Source organism: Eurosta solidaginis, chromosome 1 (assembly GCF_040869045.1).
Source record: "Eurosta solidaginis isolate ZX-2024a chromosome 1, ASM4086904v1, whole genome shotgun sequence".
In the NCBI taxonomy this organism is placed as follows: Eukaryota; Metazoa; Arthropoda; class Insecta; order Diptera; family Tephritidae; genus Eurosta; species Eurosta solidaginis.
In genome coordinates this window covers 110,607,431-110,621,367 of record NC_090319.1, presented here as the reverse complement: position 1 = coordinate 110,621,367, position 13,937 = coordinate 110,607,431, and the positions used below count along the sequence as shown (strand labels likewise).

The following is a 13,937-nucleotide window of genomic DNA, read 5'->3' as shown; positions in this document are numbered from 1 at the left end:
AACCTAATAAAATCGCACTGCGACTGTGGACTCATGACGGGTATTCTGACTGGACACTGCCTTCTGGCGTCACATGCCTTCAAATTACGCTTGGTCAGTGATAGCAGATGTAGGAAGTGCGGTTTGGAGGAGAAAAAAAAACGATCGAGCACGTTTTATGGTCGTGCCCTGCGCTTGCCAGGCTAAGACTCTAACTAATAGCACTGATACAGCTGTCAGATCTAGAAGCAGCAAGTGACATAGGTCCTAGAAAAATGTTTGTATTTTCCAAGAGGGCGGAGTTAGTTTATAACTTAAGGCCTGGTTTTTGATAGGGTTTTCCTGTTTGGTCGTTAAACAAACTTGTGGTAACAACACGGACTCACTCAGCGCATGTGCGGTCCTCACGAACCGGCCAGTTCAACCTAACCTAACCTGTCAACATAAGCTTCTAATTTAGATGTGGACTTTTGCAACTTTCTTATTTCGTATGGGGACCAACCCAGTCTATTGAAAATAGGACATGATTATTAGATACATTGGCTGGCAGGTCTTCAGGCTGGGTGGAAGTTGTGTTGATTTGGCGAATACCCCTCGCTGAGGGGTGTTAGTGACTGTAATTCCCCTGGATTTGCTGGCTTTCCAGATATTCCAAAATAAGGAGTGGAAAGAACCAGGTTGAGGACCTTGGCTAGGATGTTTTATCGCTTGGCCAAGATATGTTTTAGCACGAGCATAGATATAAGTATCATCAGGATGATGGATATACTTAAATAATAACTTAAAGGTAAGCTCACAAAAATTTCAATGTAATGGGAAAAATATTAAGACATCGTCCCGTTGTTGAACATAACCCTAAAAAAAGGTGGGAATAAAAGAAAACAGCAAACAATTTTCTGAAAGAACAAAAATATTTATTAATATATATAATTAATTAGTTTTAATTGTTTAAAGGGCTTTATAAGTTAAAATATTACACACAGAAAGAAATTGGTAAAATAAATAAACTATATGTAAGTATATATGTATTAAAGTGTGCATGCATGTATAAATATGTATGTTTGCATATAGACGGAAAAAATATTAAAAGAAATTAACAAAATTGTCTTAAAAGAAATTGAGATACTAATATTCATAAAGGTATAAAATTACGACAAGATAAGGCAATTAATATGGTTGGAGTTGGAAAAGAAAGTATCGATAACACTGCGTGACAGTTAAAATACGCTGTTCGTACGACATACACTGCTGAAGTTTGTAAATCTAGTCAAGCATACAAAATCTGTATACTTTAGCTTTGAATATAATAAATATAATTTGGTTCACCTACGGAACAAGCGCATTATTTCATTGAAGCAAATATATTTTCCTGTTACAGCGGTGTAAGCTTTGAAAATTCACTGTTTTTCTTTTTTAATATCAGAGTGATTTGCGACTTATTTTTGTGCGCCAACATGAATCTGAAGTCGAAAAGTGCCTACCACGTTATGATTTTTATAAAAGTAGGAGTAAAGACCCCTTTAAATGTGGTTTTCGGTATTTTTATCCCTAATTTTCACTGAAATCTGACCTGCTAGAGACTTGGTTCCTTCTCTACAAAAACCATATAGAATACTTTGTTTGGAAAACAATTTTAAAGTTTCGAAAAAAACCAGGTTTTAACCTTCCGACCAGTAAAGAATTTTACATTAAGTATGTGTGTGATACCCTAATTTACGCAAAGGTTGCACTATCTGCAAAACTATAGCTTTTTTTCAAAACCTTTTTATATGGTTTTTTTCAGAGGAGGGACCAAGCTTTAATTTGAGCACACATTCAAGTCTCTAGCAAGACAGATTTCAGGGAAAATTGGGGACAAAAACACCCATAAACACGTTTTTTGGGGTATTTACTACCACTTCCTTTAAAATCATGACGAAGTAGGCACTTTTCAATTTCAGATTCATGTTCAGCGCGCGAAAATACATCGGAAATCATATTAAAAAAGAAAAATCACTGCAGACTTGTGTAATGTTTTTTAAAAATGAGAATACACATTACTGAATCCACTTGTTCGTAGGGTAAACAGAATTAAAGATAGGGTGCCATATATGCTTTCGCCAATAAAATTTCCACGAAATCCGAGTATGCAGATTTTTTCTTGTTTGGCCGGCTTGGAACATACGTCGTATGCGTACAACAGTGTAAACAAAATAATTTTTTAGCAGTTTTACATTTTAGGTATATTTTAATTCTTTTTTAATTGAATTCGCTTAAACTGACGATTATAATATTTAATATACATACAATTTCATGTATATCAGCTTTGTATGTAGGTATTGTATATATGTATTTTATTTTTATTGTATTCCCTAATAATTTATTATGTTAATTACACAGTACAGCATTAAAATACATGCCAATTTGGTTTCCACTTTTCACTCCAATATTTCAGTTTTACAATAATTATGAAATTGCTTCTCCTTGCGCATCTTTTTGTTTATTTCTTACTAATAACCAAAATTTTATAATTTTCTTTTTGGTAACGGCTTTTTTACAACATACAAAATACATAACATGTACATATGTAGTTGTATATACATATGCTTGTTTATATAAATTGATTAATAAAGATATTTATTTACCTTTTTATCTATAATTTTTTTTTTTTAATTTGCTTACATATAAAATTTTGTTTCGGTAAATATTGCATTATCCTCATTTTTTGTATAAATATATTAAAACACAATACCTTTTTAAAACTTTCCCCTTCAGCTACCTTTAAGTTTAGTAAATTTTTGTAATTTCTCTACAAACTGCTGCTTTCTTTTTTGCTCATTTAGTTATTTTACTTAAGGTTTATATGTATGGGGTATTCCATCCCATTTCGACCAATTTTGAACCCGACCCCTTTAGAATTGGCTGAAAGTTTTTCTTCTTTTTCTAGCTTACGAAAGACGTTTTTCAGAAGTTTTTCAAATTTTTTCATCCAACTCAAATAAAGTTATGAATTTAAAAAAACACCGTTTTTGTTTTCAAAATGCTATAACTTTTTCAAAAATTGACCGTTTGGGATTTTTTTTTTTCAAATCATGCAATCATGCCCACTAATCCCGAAGTGGGCCGAGAAATTTTTTTTTTTATTTAATTAAAAAAAAAACTTTTAAATTTTTTTTGTATTTTTTCCGAAAAGTACATTTAAAAAAATATTTAAAAAAAAATGACCTCAAACGGTCAATTTTTGAAAAGTTATAGCATTTTGAAAAAACACTGTTTTCCAACTCAAAATAAGTTTTAAATATTTTGAAAAAAAGACGGTGTTTTTATCAAAATGCTATAACTTTTTCAAAAATTGACCGTTCGGGATCATTGTTTTTTTTTTAAATATGTTTTTAAATGTACTTTTCGGAAAAAATACAAAAAAAATTTTAAAGTTTTTTTTTTCAATTAAATAAAAAAAAAATTCTCGGCCCACTCCGAGGTTAGTGGGGATGATTGCAGAATTTATTGAAGTTTTTTATGAGAAAAAAAGGGCGAAATTCGAAAAATCTCGAAAACCTGATAAATTACAAAAAAAACTTTAAAAATTTTTTTGAATTTTTTCCGAAAAGGACATTTAAAAACAAATTTAAAACAAAAATCCCAAACGGTCAATTTTTGAAAAAGTTATAGCATTTTGAAAACAAAAAACGGTGTTTTTTTTTTAAATTCATAACTTTTTTGAATTGGATGAAAAAATTTGAAAAACTTCTGAAAAACGTCTTTCGTAAGCTAGAAAAAGAAGAAACACTTTCAGCCAATTCTAAATGGTTCGGGTTCAAAATTGGTCGAAATGGGATGGAATACCACGTATGTATGTACGCATTTTCTGCAATGTAAAACTTGTTAATTTTTGCTGATATGTATTTGTTATTTTTGTGATATTTTAATAGTTGAATCGATTTTATTTCCCTTTTTAATATTTTTACTCATACATTCTATTTAATTTCTTTATTTAACTGTATCTTTATAACTATGTATGTATGTATAATAATTGAATTACTTCTTAAATCTACAGTTTAAAACTTAAATTTTCTAAGCGTCTTTACGGCGGCATTTGTTCTGAACTTTTGATCCTTACAAGATACAAAAAAAAAATTGTTAGTTCAAAGATATGTTCTTTTTTTATTATATTTTAAAGTTATTTGCTGCCGCTTTTCGACTAATTTGTTTGGTTATTTAATTTTTCTAAATTATTATACTGCTAGTGTCTTTGTCTTTTTTCGCTTCTGAAGTTTTGGTTTGTCTTTTCTTTGTATCGTCATTCAATACTTATTTTAACCGAATGCAGGTTATAAAATACGTAGATATACATAATTTATTACAAAGAATGTATATATCTATGTAAGTTGCGTGTTGTAATACTAAAATAAATATTAGCTTCTTTACTTTTCTGCATTTGTTAATAGCTATTAAATAAATACAAGCATTAAAATATGTAAACAAGTTTTGAAATTAAGAAGAAAGATGCATAGAAATGTGACCCCCTCTTGTGGAAAAATTTTAATACATCCAAGGGTATTTTTATTTATTTTTAGTTTATTACTTAGCTTGGTAAACTCATGTATATATATGCTTATATAATGTGTTCAGAAATGCCTTGCTTAGCCATATTTTGACAGTAATGACTCAAAAGTAAATGTCGGATATGTAGTGCTGATCCCGATAAATATTTACGTCCGAGTTTAACATGAGATTCACAGCCTCATTTTTGTTGTATTAGCAACAAAGACACTCCCCTAAGGCTTTGGGGAGTGTTATCGCTGTTGATGGTCCTTTGCCGGATATATATTCGGTACTTTCTGGTAACAAGCACCATTAAGGTACTAGCCCGACCATCTCGGGGAAGATTTATATGACCACATTAAACCTTCTAGGCCATCCCGACAGAAGATTCGCGATCGAAGCTTGGGATAATAGAAAGGAAGTGAATAATTTGAATTTTTGTTTGCACATTTAACTGCATCCACCATACCCCATGTCCAAATGCCATCAATCTCGCTGTGTCTCGAGTCAATAAATATTGTTGTGTTTCAGATCCAACAAAATATGTATATAAGCTTAATATCTAAATAAATACACAATATTATAGTTTTATACTGATATTTTTTGTCTTCAAATGTCCACTGATATTTTCTTAAATGACATACTTCATATTAAAATGTTTAGATATTACTATTTTTAATTGAACTTGCAGCTTTTGCAGTTTTTTTTTCTTATTTTACTTAAATTTATATATTAAAAAAAATGATTAAATATTATTCATGTAAACTTATGCACTTTTGTATGTACATATATTTTTATTAAAAAAAAGGCGCAATTTATGATATGCATTTAGTTATCAGTTACTTTTTCAGCGACTTGAAATATCGCGAGAAAATAACTATATATTTAGGTTTTTTGGTAAATATTTTTCTAGTTCTATAGATAAAAATTTTTACGAGTAATTATCACTGTAAGTTTTTTTCTGTAAAGTGAGATTTATTTATCTTCGTGACATTTGGATTGAATGATTTAATAAATTACACATGAAAGTCGACATTTCTAGCATCAAAAACTAAAACTTAAAATTTACAATTTGATATATCAAAGCATTAACAAAATGTTATTGGACGGAATATGCACGTATTGACTACAATACAATTTATATATACAATGTATGTAACTATCTGCATTTATGTATACGAGCAATTTATGTACATGTATTATCGCAATTAGAATTTCAATCGGTTTACATATTTATATATTCGGGAAATATTTTTTATCTAAGCAAATTCAGTAAATTATTTCAAATTGCAAAAGAAATCACAAAAAAATAAATTAAGTAATTTTATTTTTGATAAAAAGTATATTTTTACGAAACTTTCAACAAATAATCAACGGTATTTGGCTATTTAAACGCATACAATGGCGCGTTTCTAATACGCAACTCAACTTTTCACGTTTACCACTTTTCATATTTTGCACAAAATACGTGAGTAAAAATGGCTTTGAACTGACACATATTTGGCACCGTTATGATTGAATTCATATAATATAGAAAGTATGAACCTTCAAACGTCACTTGTCAAAATTTCCTGTCTTTTCGTTCATTTGTTTACAAGTTACAGCGATTTACATAAGTGAGTAAACTTTTAGTTTTTTTTTAGCAATTTTGTGTGTTAACTTATCAATGGCCGTGCTTTTTTTTACTTGCATATACATCTGCGTTTGCGACTAAAAAAAAACGCTCATCGGCAATTACACATAGTAATAGTGTACAGAGAAATAGTGGAAACACGCAATTTTTCGGTCATAATGTATAACTCATACCAAAATTGGAATTGGAGAACAGTGGAGGCACAAAATTTTTAGTGCTAATTTAATGCGCAATAATTTCATAAATGCAATACACTTAGCAGTCCATATAAAGTTTGAGTGCATATGTATAAACGCATTAAAAAAACACAGCTTTTGCTTTAGGGTACGCTTACACAGCCATCGATAAACCGAAAAATTGCAATCAGCTGATGAAATCGACCGGGCTGGTGTTAAAATTGCAACGGATTATAGGCCGGCAGCTTTTTTTCTTACATTTTACTTTTTCGAAAAAACACGCTTGCGTTTATGCTTTTATGTGCTTATCCCATAAAGGGTGCCTGTTTTGCCCACAATCAATTTTTCAGTCCATCGCACAAATAATTAATTTTTCATAGTAAAGGCACGCAATTTATCGGACGATAAAATTGAACACGCGCGAATTTATTGGCAGTGTAACGACAACGGCCGACAACAATTCGGTGATCGGTTGAAATGTACACACGCTCATCTAAATACATGTGTGTATTTTTATCGGACGATTACGGCCGTCATCGGGCGATCAAAATCGGTGGATGTGTTAGCGTACTCTTATGTCCCATCATAACACCGTTCAAGCTCAGCAATGACTTAAAAAGTGTTATGCGACTTAAAAATTAGTATGTGCATATGTTATTAGTATGTTCAATGTAAACGCGGTCGTAGAGACACCGATGATGCACCCCACTCTGGTCGTGCAAATGAGGCGCTTACTTCAGAAAATGTACAAACATTTTCTTAAATTGTTCGAAGTGATCGTAAAAGGAAATTATTGAGATTGCTGACATCGTAAAGAAATCAAAATAACGTGTGAATCATATTTTTCAAGAATACTTGGGCAGGAAAAAGCTGTTTTCCAAATGGATTACACATTTGCTCTTTCACCAAGACCTTGCACCGTGTCACAAGTCTTGCGTAACAATTTAAAAATTGTGCGGATTGAAGTTCAAATTGCTGCACCCATCCACCGTAATCTTCAGATCTGACTCCCAGCGACTATTATTTATTCAAAAACGAGATCCGTGGAAAAAGATTTGGGTCAGTTGCAGAAGTGACTGCCGGAACTGAAGCGTATTTTGAGTGCCCTGACAAATCGTACTACAAAAAAGTTATTGAAATGTTAGAGAAGCGTTGGAGTGACTGTTACATCCTCAAAGGATCTACCACCATATGTAGGTATATTGACGGAGACAATTTGAGTTCTAGAAGAGATATTTACGTGTAAAGAAAAGTTTGATTTATAAAGGACACTCTGAAATTTCAGTTTACTGTCAAACATAGGAATCAACGCTTTGAATAAAATTATTATCAATAATCTGGATCCCACGTCTTGAGTGAATCGGAAATATTCAATGGTGCTTTAGGTATGCCATAATTCAACAGTTGCGTGTTAGAAAGGTCATCTATATTTTAATGCTTAGCATTTTTACCAATACTTATATGTATGTCTATGAATGTATTGTATATGAATTTGTGTTTTGTAGATAGTTATGTATGTGTCGTAACATTTTATATATATGTATATAAACTTGTATATATATATGTATGTATATTAATTTTCCATTTTACCCATTTGCTTTTCCTTTGGTATGTCTAGTAAATACTAAGCTAATAAAACAGTAAATTAAATTATTAATTTATTATATTAATAAAAAAAATTGCAATAGATTTTATATGCATACATAGTTAGTTAAATTTTTTTTTTGCATTTAGTAAGGACAACTTTGGTAATTAAAAACACATACAAATTCTACTTTTATATTTGAATTTTTTTTGGTTTTTTAATTTTAACTTAAGAATGTTTGGAATAAACATACATATGCATGTTCTAAGGTATGAACTTGTCATATGTTCATATAACTAAAAATGAGCATATATATGCATACCTACTTATATATGCCTTATATTTTTTATCCAATATCGCCTAAAACCACTTCATCATAAATCGTCATCAACTTTGTTAAAAGCTATTGTTATGTGTGTATGTTTGTCTGTAAAAGTTTTGTTGAATAAACCCTTCCGTACAACTCAAACACTGGGCTGAGTACACAGAGGAAATGTTATGGGAGAAATGTGAGTTTTGTTATAAAAATACTCTCATCGGGCTTTGAAAACTTTTATATGAATTTCGGTGCCAATAAATATTGTAATAAAGAGCCATTATGAGGAAAGGAAATTATTTTAAAATCTTAGCAGCCTTATGTTATTTAACTTCAACCATTTAAGTTTCCTTGCCCTTCAGAAGATAATCCAAACTTTCAAAGAACAACAAATGGCTATAAAGGCGTTAAACTAATTACTGCATTTCAAGAAAATTTAAATGAAATACTGAAGTAATAATTTCCTGATATTCGGAGGCAGAGCAAGCTTTTTAGAAAAATAATCCAGCCAACCGTTTTAAAGTAAACGAGTTGGCACCGTCGTACAGATTTGGTGGGAGAAAATTATAAACAGAATATTCAAAGAACAAAGTGGCAAACAAAGGAGAAGCATAGCTAGAAACGCCACGCCTTATTTTTTTAATCTTTTCTATGGGGCTCCACAATATTAATTAGGTTTCCCAACATTGATACAAATGGTTGTGAATCTCATATTCGCAATTACTTTGAAACGAGTGCTGGAATTTCTATAACTATGAACAGCAAAAACCAAAATTCAGGAATAGATTATATGTCACTAAATTGATTTCGGTTACAACCTTCAGTTTGTGAAAATAATTCTGATTTCTATTCACTACAATCTATCTAAGCATCTTGCTTTTGTATAACAAAAGTTTAATATGTATTAAAAAACACAAATTTCATGTTAAAGACATATCTTAAAATACTCTAACACTAAAAAAATGAGCTTCTCTATAAGGTAATTCGATAAAAAAAAATTAAAAAAGCGGTGTTGATTTTAAGGCTTAAAAATAACGTGGTGAAACAGATGTTCATTAAAAATGAGTTCTAGAGTCCGGATATAGAACGGAACATTGAATAATACTTCATAAGTTTAGATACATGCATGTTAAATACTTTATTTGTCACGAAAAAGTTTCAAAAAACTCATTCATTTTCATTTCAGAATCTTACATTTTTTTCAATTGAGAGTATGAGTAGTTTCTCATTACTTTAAAAAGGTGCTCACTTTTTCACTCAAAACAATCCTGTGTGTACTTCAACTAATGATAGCCAGATCTAAATTTGGGCTTGTACTTACGTAGTTTATAATAAAAATTTATTGTAGATATTGTAAACTTTTTACTAAATTAACATAGGTATGTTTTTTGCATGTTTTTGTTTTTAACTAACTTTAGCCTACATCTGTATGTATTTTTTCGCTACGCAAGATGATATGTCATGATATGATTTTTTTTTTATTATAATTTGCTTACTTTGCATTTCTCTTTTATATTGATAATATTTTGCTTTCCTTATTTGATATTTTTCTTAATGTTTTATTTTTAGGTTCAGTCCCGGTTGCTACATTAAAAACAGCGCATTAACAGTTTTATTAGCTTCTAATTAATTCAATTGCTTTTTGTTTAGCGCTTGCATTTATTACTTTGCTGGTGTTTTATTATTGGTTACTGAAGTTTAGTTTCCAGATTTCATACTTTGTTTTATGTATTAGCAAATTGCTTTTCATATTTCCTTGTTTGTGTCTAAAAACTGGGCGGAAGTAAGTTTAAACATTTTCTTTATATACTCTTAAGGGAAAATCGCATTTTTTAGTTTTGGTTATAGTAGTTTCGTCTGCAGACTGCTGGTTTCAGCTCTGAATTATGGGTCAAAGCGGTAGAAAAGCCATTCATGTAAAATATATGAGTCGTCAGTTAGTTAGTTAATTAGTTCAGAATTCTATTTTCGTTTATAATGTTGAGTTTCATATATCTTCTGTATTTTCGTTTCACATTCAATTAATATTTTAATATGTTTTTTCCAGCGCCTAGATCTTACACTTCCTGCATTTTTCTTTACTGTTTCAATACACGTTTCTCAACACAATTTACCGTTACAGCACAGAACATAGCATCAAGTTTCATATCAGTTATTGTAGTCGTTTTTCATTTCAGTTTTTACTTTATTTTCTTTGGTTGCACACTTATTTTGTTTAAAAAAATATAACAACACTATTATTATGTTGTAAATTTTATGTTGTAATTTCGAAACCATATGATTTGTTAGTAGTTTCATGTTTTATGCATTTCTTATTTGCTTTGGGAATACTACTAAATAGTAATTTGTTTTGAAATATTGATTTCTATTCCTATTCCGCATTATAAAAAATTCCGCGTTTACTGTTTCTACGCGCACTACTCAGCAATTTAAAATTTATTTTATTAAATCCTTTATTTATTGCATAATTTTGTTGTTTATTTGTAACTACAGCTTTTTATTTTTGCGGCTGTTTAATTTTATATATTTTGCTGTTTGAATTAGTAATTGATGTTGTTTTTTAATTATTATCTTTATTCTAGAAAGAGAGCTATGTAAAGGGCACATTCGGTTAAGCTATAAATAATTTTATAATTTGTTTTAACTTTTTTTTATGATAGTAAAAGTTTAATTTATATATTACATACATACATCTTTTATATTAGTTTAGTTCACATTTTTGTATTTAATAAAAATTCAATTAAATTTTAAAACATCTAAAAATTGAAGTATATAATAAAAAATGATCTAAACTAACAGCACTGTGCGGTTTAAAATTCTTTATGTATTCATGTTTGTGTGTCTGTATATAATATCAATTCCTTTTTATGATGTCTTATTTATTATAAATAATCAATTCGAAATTCTAGATGTAAAGATGTGCTAATGTAACTAAAAGCCTTTATATGCAAGTATTGCTGAAGTTTTTCAAAATAATGTTCTGTCTATGTGAACAAAATTTATTATAAAGTATAAAAATTCTGAATGAGACCTATTTTAATTTGTTTTTTGTAAAGTTGAGATGGATTTTCTTTGTTTATATATTTGCAATTTTTTAAATTTCATATATACAATACAATAAACTCTCCTTAATCCGGTAGCTTTACTTACAAAGGCGTTAAACTAATTACTGTTTTTTGCCTACATACATAGTTGCGGAAATAATTTTTGGTAACTTTTTTTTTTTAATTCTTAAAATTGTGTGTTTTACAAATTAGTATCTTTTAACAGTTGCATGACATCTGCACGCTACGTACACTCTCATTCAACGCTCTGCTAAGCTTTTTTGCATTTGTATGAACTCAAATTTCTATTTATTATTTTTTTGACGCAATTTCATTTAAATTTGTAGGTATGCATGTATGTATAAATGATATAAGTGCTTATTCGGTAGATATGGATTGTTATTGTTATTTTCACTGCAGCAATATTACCTTACTTTCGTTGTTGTTGTTGCTTCACATTGGCATTCTAATATCCATAATTGCCTTCAATCATATTACCGTACTATGCTGCAATATGCGTTGCAGCTGGCAATACGTAAGAGTAAATGCCTGCTGCGGCAGTTGATGCTGTAGGAGTTGCACCCGTAATTAATGTTGTTGGTATGTGATGCGTTGCGGCTAATGCAGCTGCTGTACTTGCCGAATAATGTTGCTGATGCTGATGTTGTTGCTGCTGATGATGATGATGATGCTGATTATGATGAGTTGGTATAGTAACGAGTGATGTAGCCTGTTGCTGTTGTTGTTGTTGTTGTCGTTGTTGTTGCTGATAGTGTGATGTGTAATGTTGATGTTGTTGCTGATGCGCTTGGTGCTGTTGCTGGTGTGCTGCTGCTGTTGCTGTTGTAACGGGTCAGGTCGGTGTCATTAGAAACTGATGATGTTGCATATCGCGTTCAGCTTTTTTATTGAGTAAATCATGCCTTGATTCCATACCCGCTCCTCTGTAAATGAAATTATAATAAACAATTAGTTAATGTATAAATCCGTGAATGTATAAAATTTTGATTTTAAATGAGAAATTACTTTATATTAGGCTGAAGCAGTGAAGTACAAATTCTTATAATATATTAATAGTTATATTAATAAAAAAATATTGTAGAATAATACACAGAACTATGAGAAAGTTCTTATAACTGTTTGAAGGGAAAACTTATAGGTTGATTAAGTTTTGGTGCTAAACACAAACGTACATATAATGTGCAAAATCATAAACATATGTACATTCATTCATTCTAAACTAGATGCCACAGTTTTCCGAGGCTTGGCCGCTTACATACTTAAAAACAAGGATGCTCAATAAATGAAACGATACAATTTCGCTTCGTATAGGTATATCGAAATTAACTAAACAAAGTGGTTTTGCTTCCCGACGAAACGAAGCGAAATCACGTCGTTAACGCTATAATCGTTATGAAACGCTCGCTCTTAACGTTAATGTCACTCAGTTAATTTCACTTCACTTCGTGTTGAAGTCTAACGTTATTATTAACGTTTCAATATAAACGAAATCATTTCGTTCGGTTGAAAACCAAATGAAATTTATTTTGATAACTGTTTTAACAATAACATTCCCAAATGTTTCAACGGAAACAATTGAAATTTCTTAATTAACGTGAAACTTAACGTTACGATGCATCCTTGATTTAGAACTTTAAAAGCGGCAAAACGTAAGCACAGCAAACATGATGGTATATATTATGCAAATGGGTTTGGGCGATGAGATGAAATACATATGTAGGACATACATATGCACATATACAGAAAGACCAAAAAGTTACAAAATTCTCTTGCTCTAATAAATTCCTACTCCTAGGTACGTTTATAATTGCATCATTCATACTTATGTGTCATTAATATCTATAATGTACAGACTCTTATAATTACACTATGCAACAGCAATTTTGCAACTAAGCTCATCTTTCATACTTTTTATTTGCATCACTAGGCGTCCTTCGGCCATGTGTGCAGAATTCTTAAAAGGTTAGATGTGCTGAACTCTAAGTATTTAAAGCGGAAATTATGTGTACGAAGTCTGTTCTAGGAAAAACGCCATGTTTTGTTGTGCTGTGTTATTTTATGTAAGATATTGTCTCCACAACTAATTTCGCTCTTGTTGGAGTAGTGCTTCGCCCCATCCACTAATTGTCATCAACGTCCTCTACGGGAGTCCAAGGAAAGGTGCAGTTTCAACGTGGTGGACCAGGGATATAGAGGCGTTGGTTTCATATTGCAATTGAAAAGATGGCTGGTATCATGTGGGGACACACTAAAAGCGGGACATACATTGGGTATGTCGGGGATGATTCTGAATAAGTAAGAGTTTAACCTATTAGAGTATCCAGATCGAAGTTTAACTAGGATGACACGCATCTTCCTGGGGTGGTTGCTTTCCTCAACTGTGAGTTTGGGGTATTTGTCTTTAATAACGCGGTTCACCGGGTAATCCCTGGCAAATGAGAGCCTTATCATGCTCTTATTTTTCATACGGCTGAATTCTTAAGTGCCTGATTTCTTCAGAGTGCTTCTTAAGTTCCTGGGAGGCGGGGCCTCTTCAATGAGTTGTCTGTTGTGATGCTCAAGTTTCCGGGTACTCAGCAGTGTAGGTGATGTTCTGCGGACAATTGCGGCTGGTATGCTCGCCAAAATGTAGATCCTAATCGAAAGCCACACCCAGTAT

At 31.0% G+C, this 13,937-nt stretch overlaps 1 protein-coding gene across 1 annotated transcript in view; it reads right to left on the bottom strand.

Moving 5' to 3' along the window:
- Nucleotides 1-841: 841 nt before the first annotated feature.
- Nucleotides 842-13,937, bottom strand: part of cpo (couch potato) — a 359,710-nt gene continuing 346,614 nt past the window's right edge. The window contains 1 exon segment of the mRNA XM_067761391.1: nt 842-12,201. Within this exon segment, the coding sequence (XP_067617492.1) occupies nt 12,175-12,201 (27 nt within the window). The 3' untranslated portion in view covers nt 842-12,174.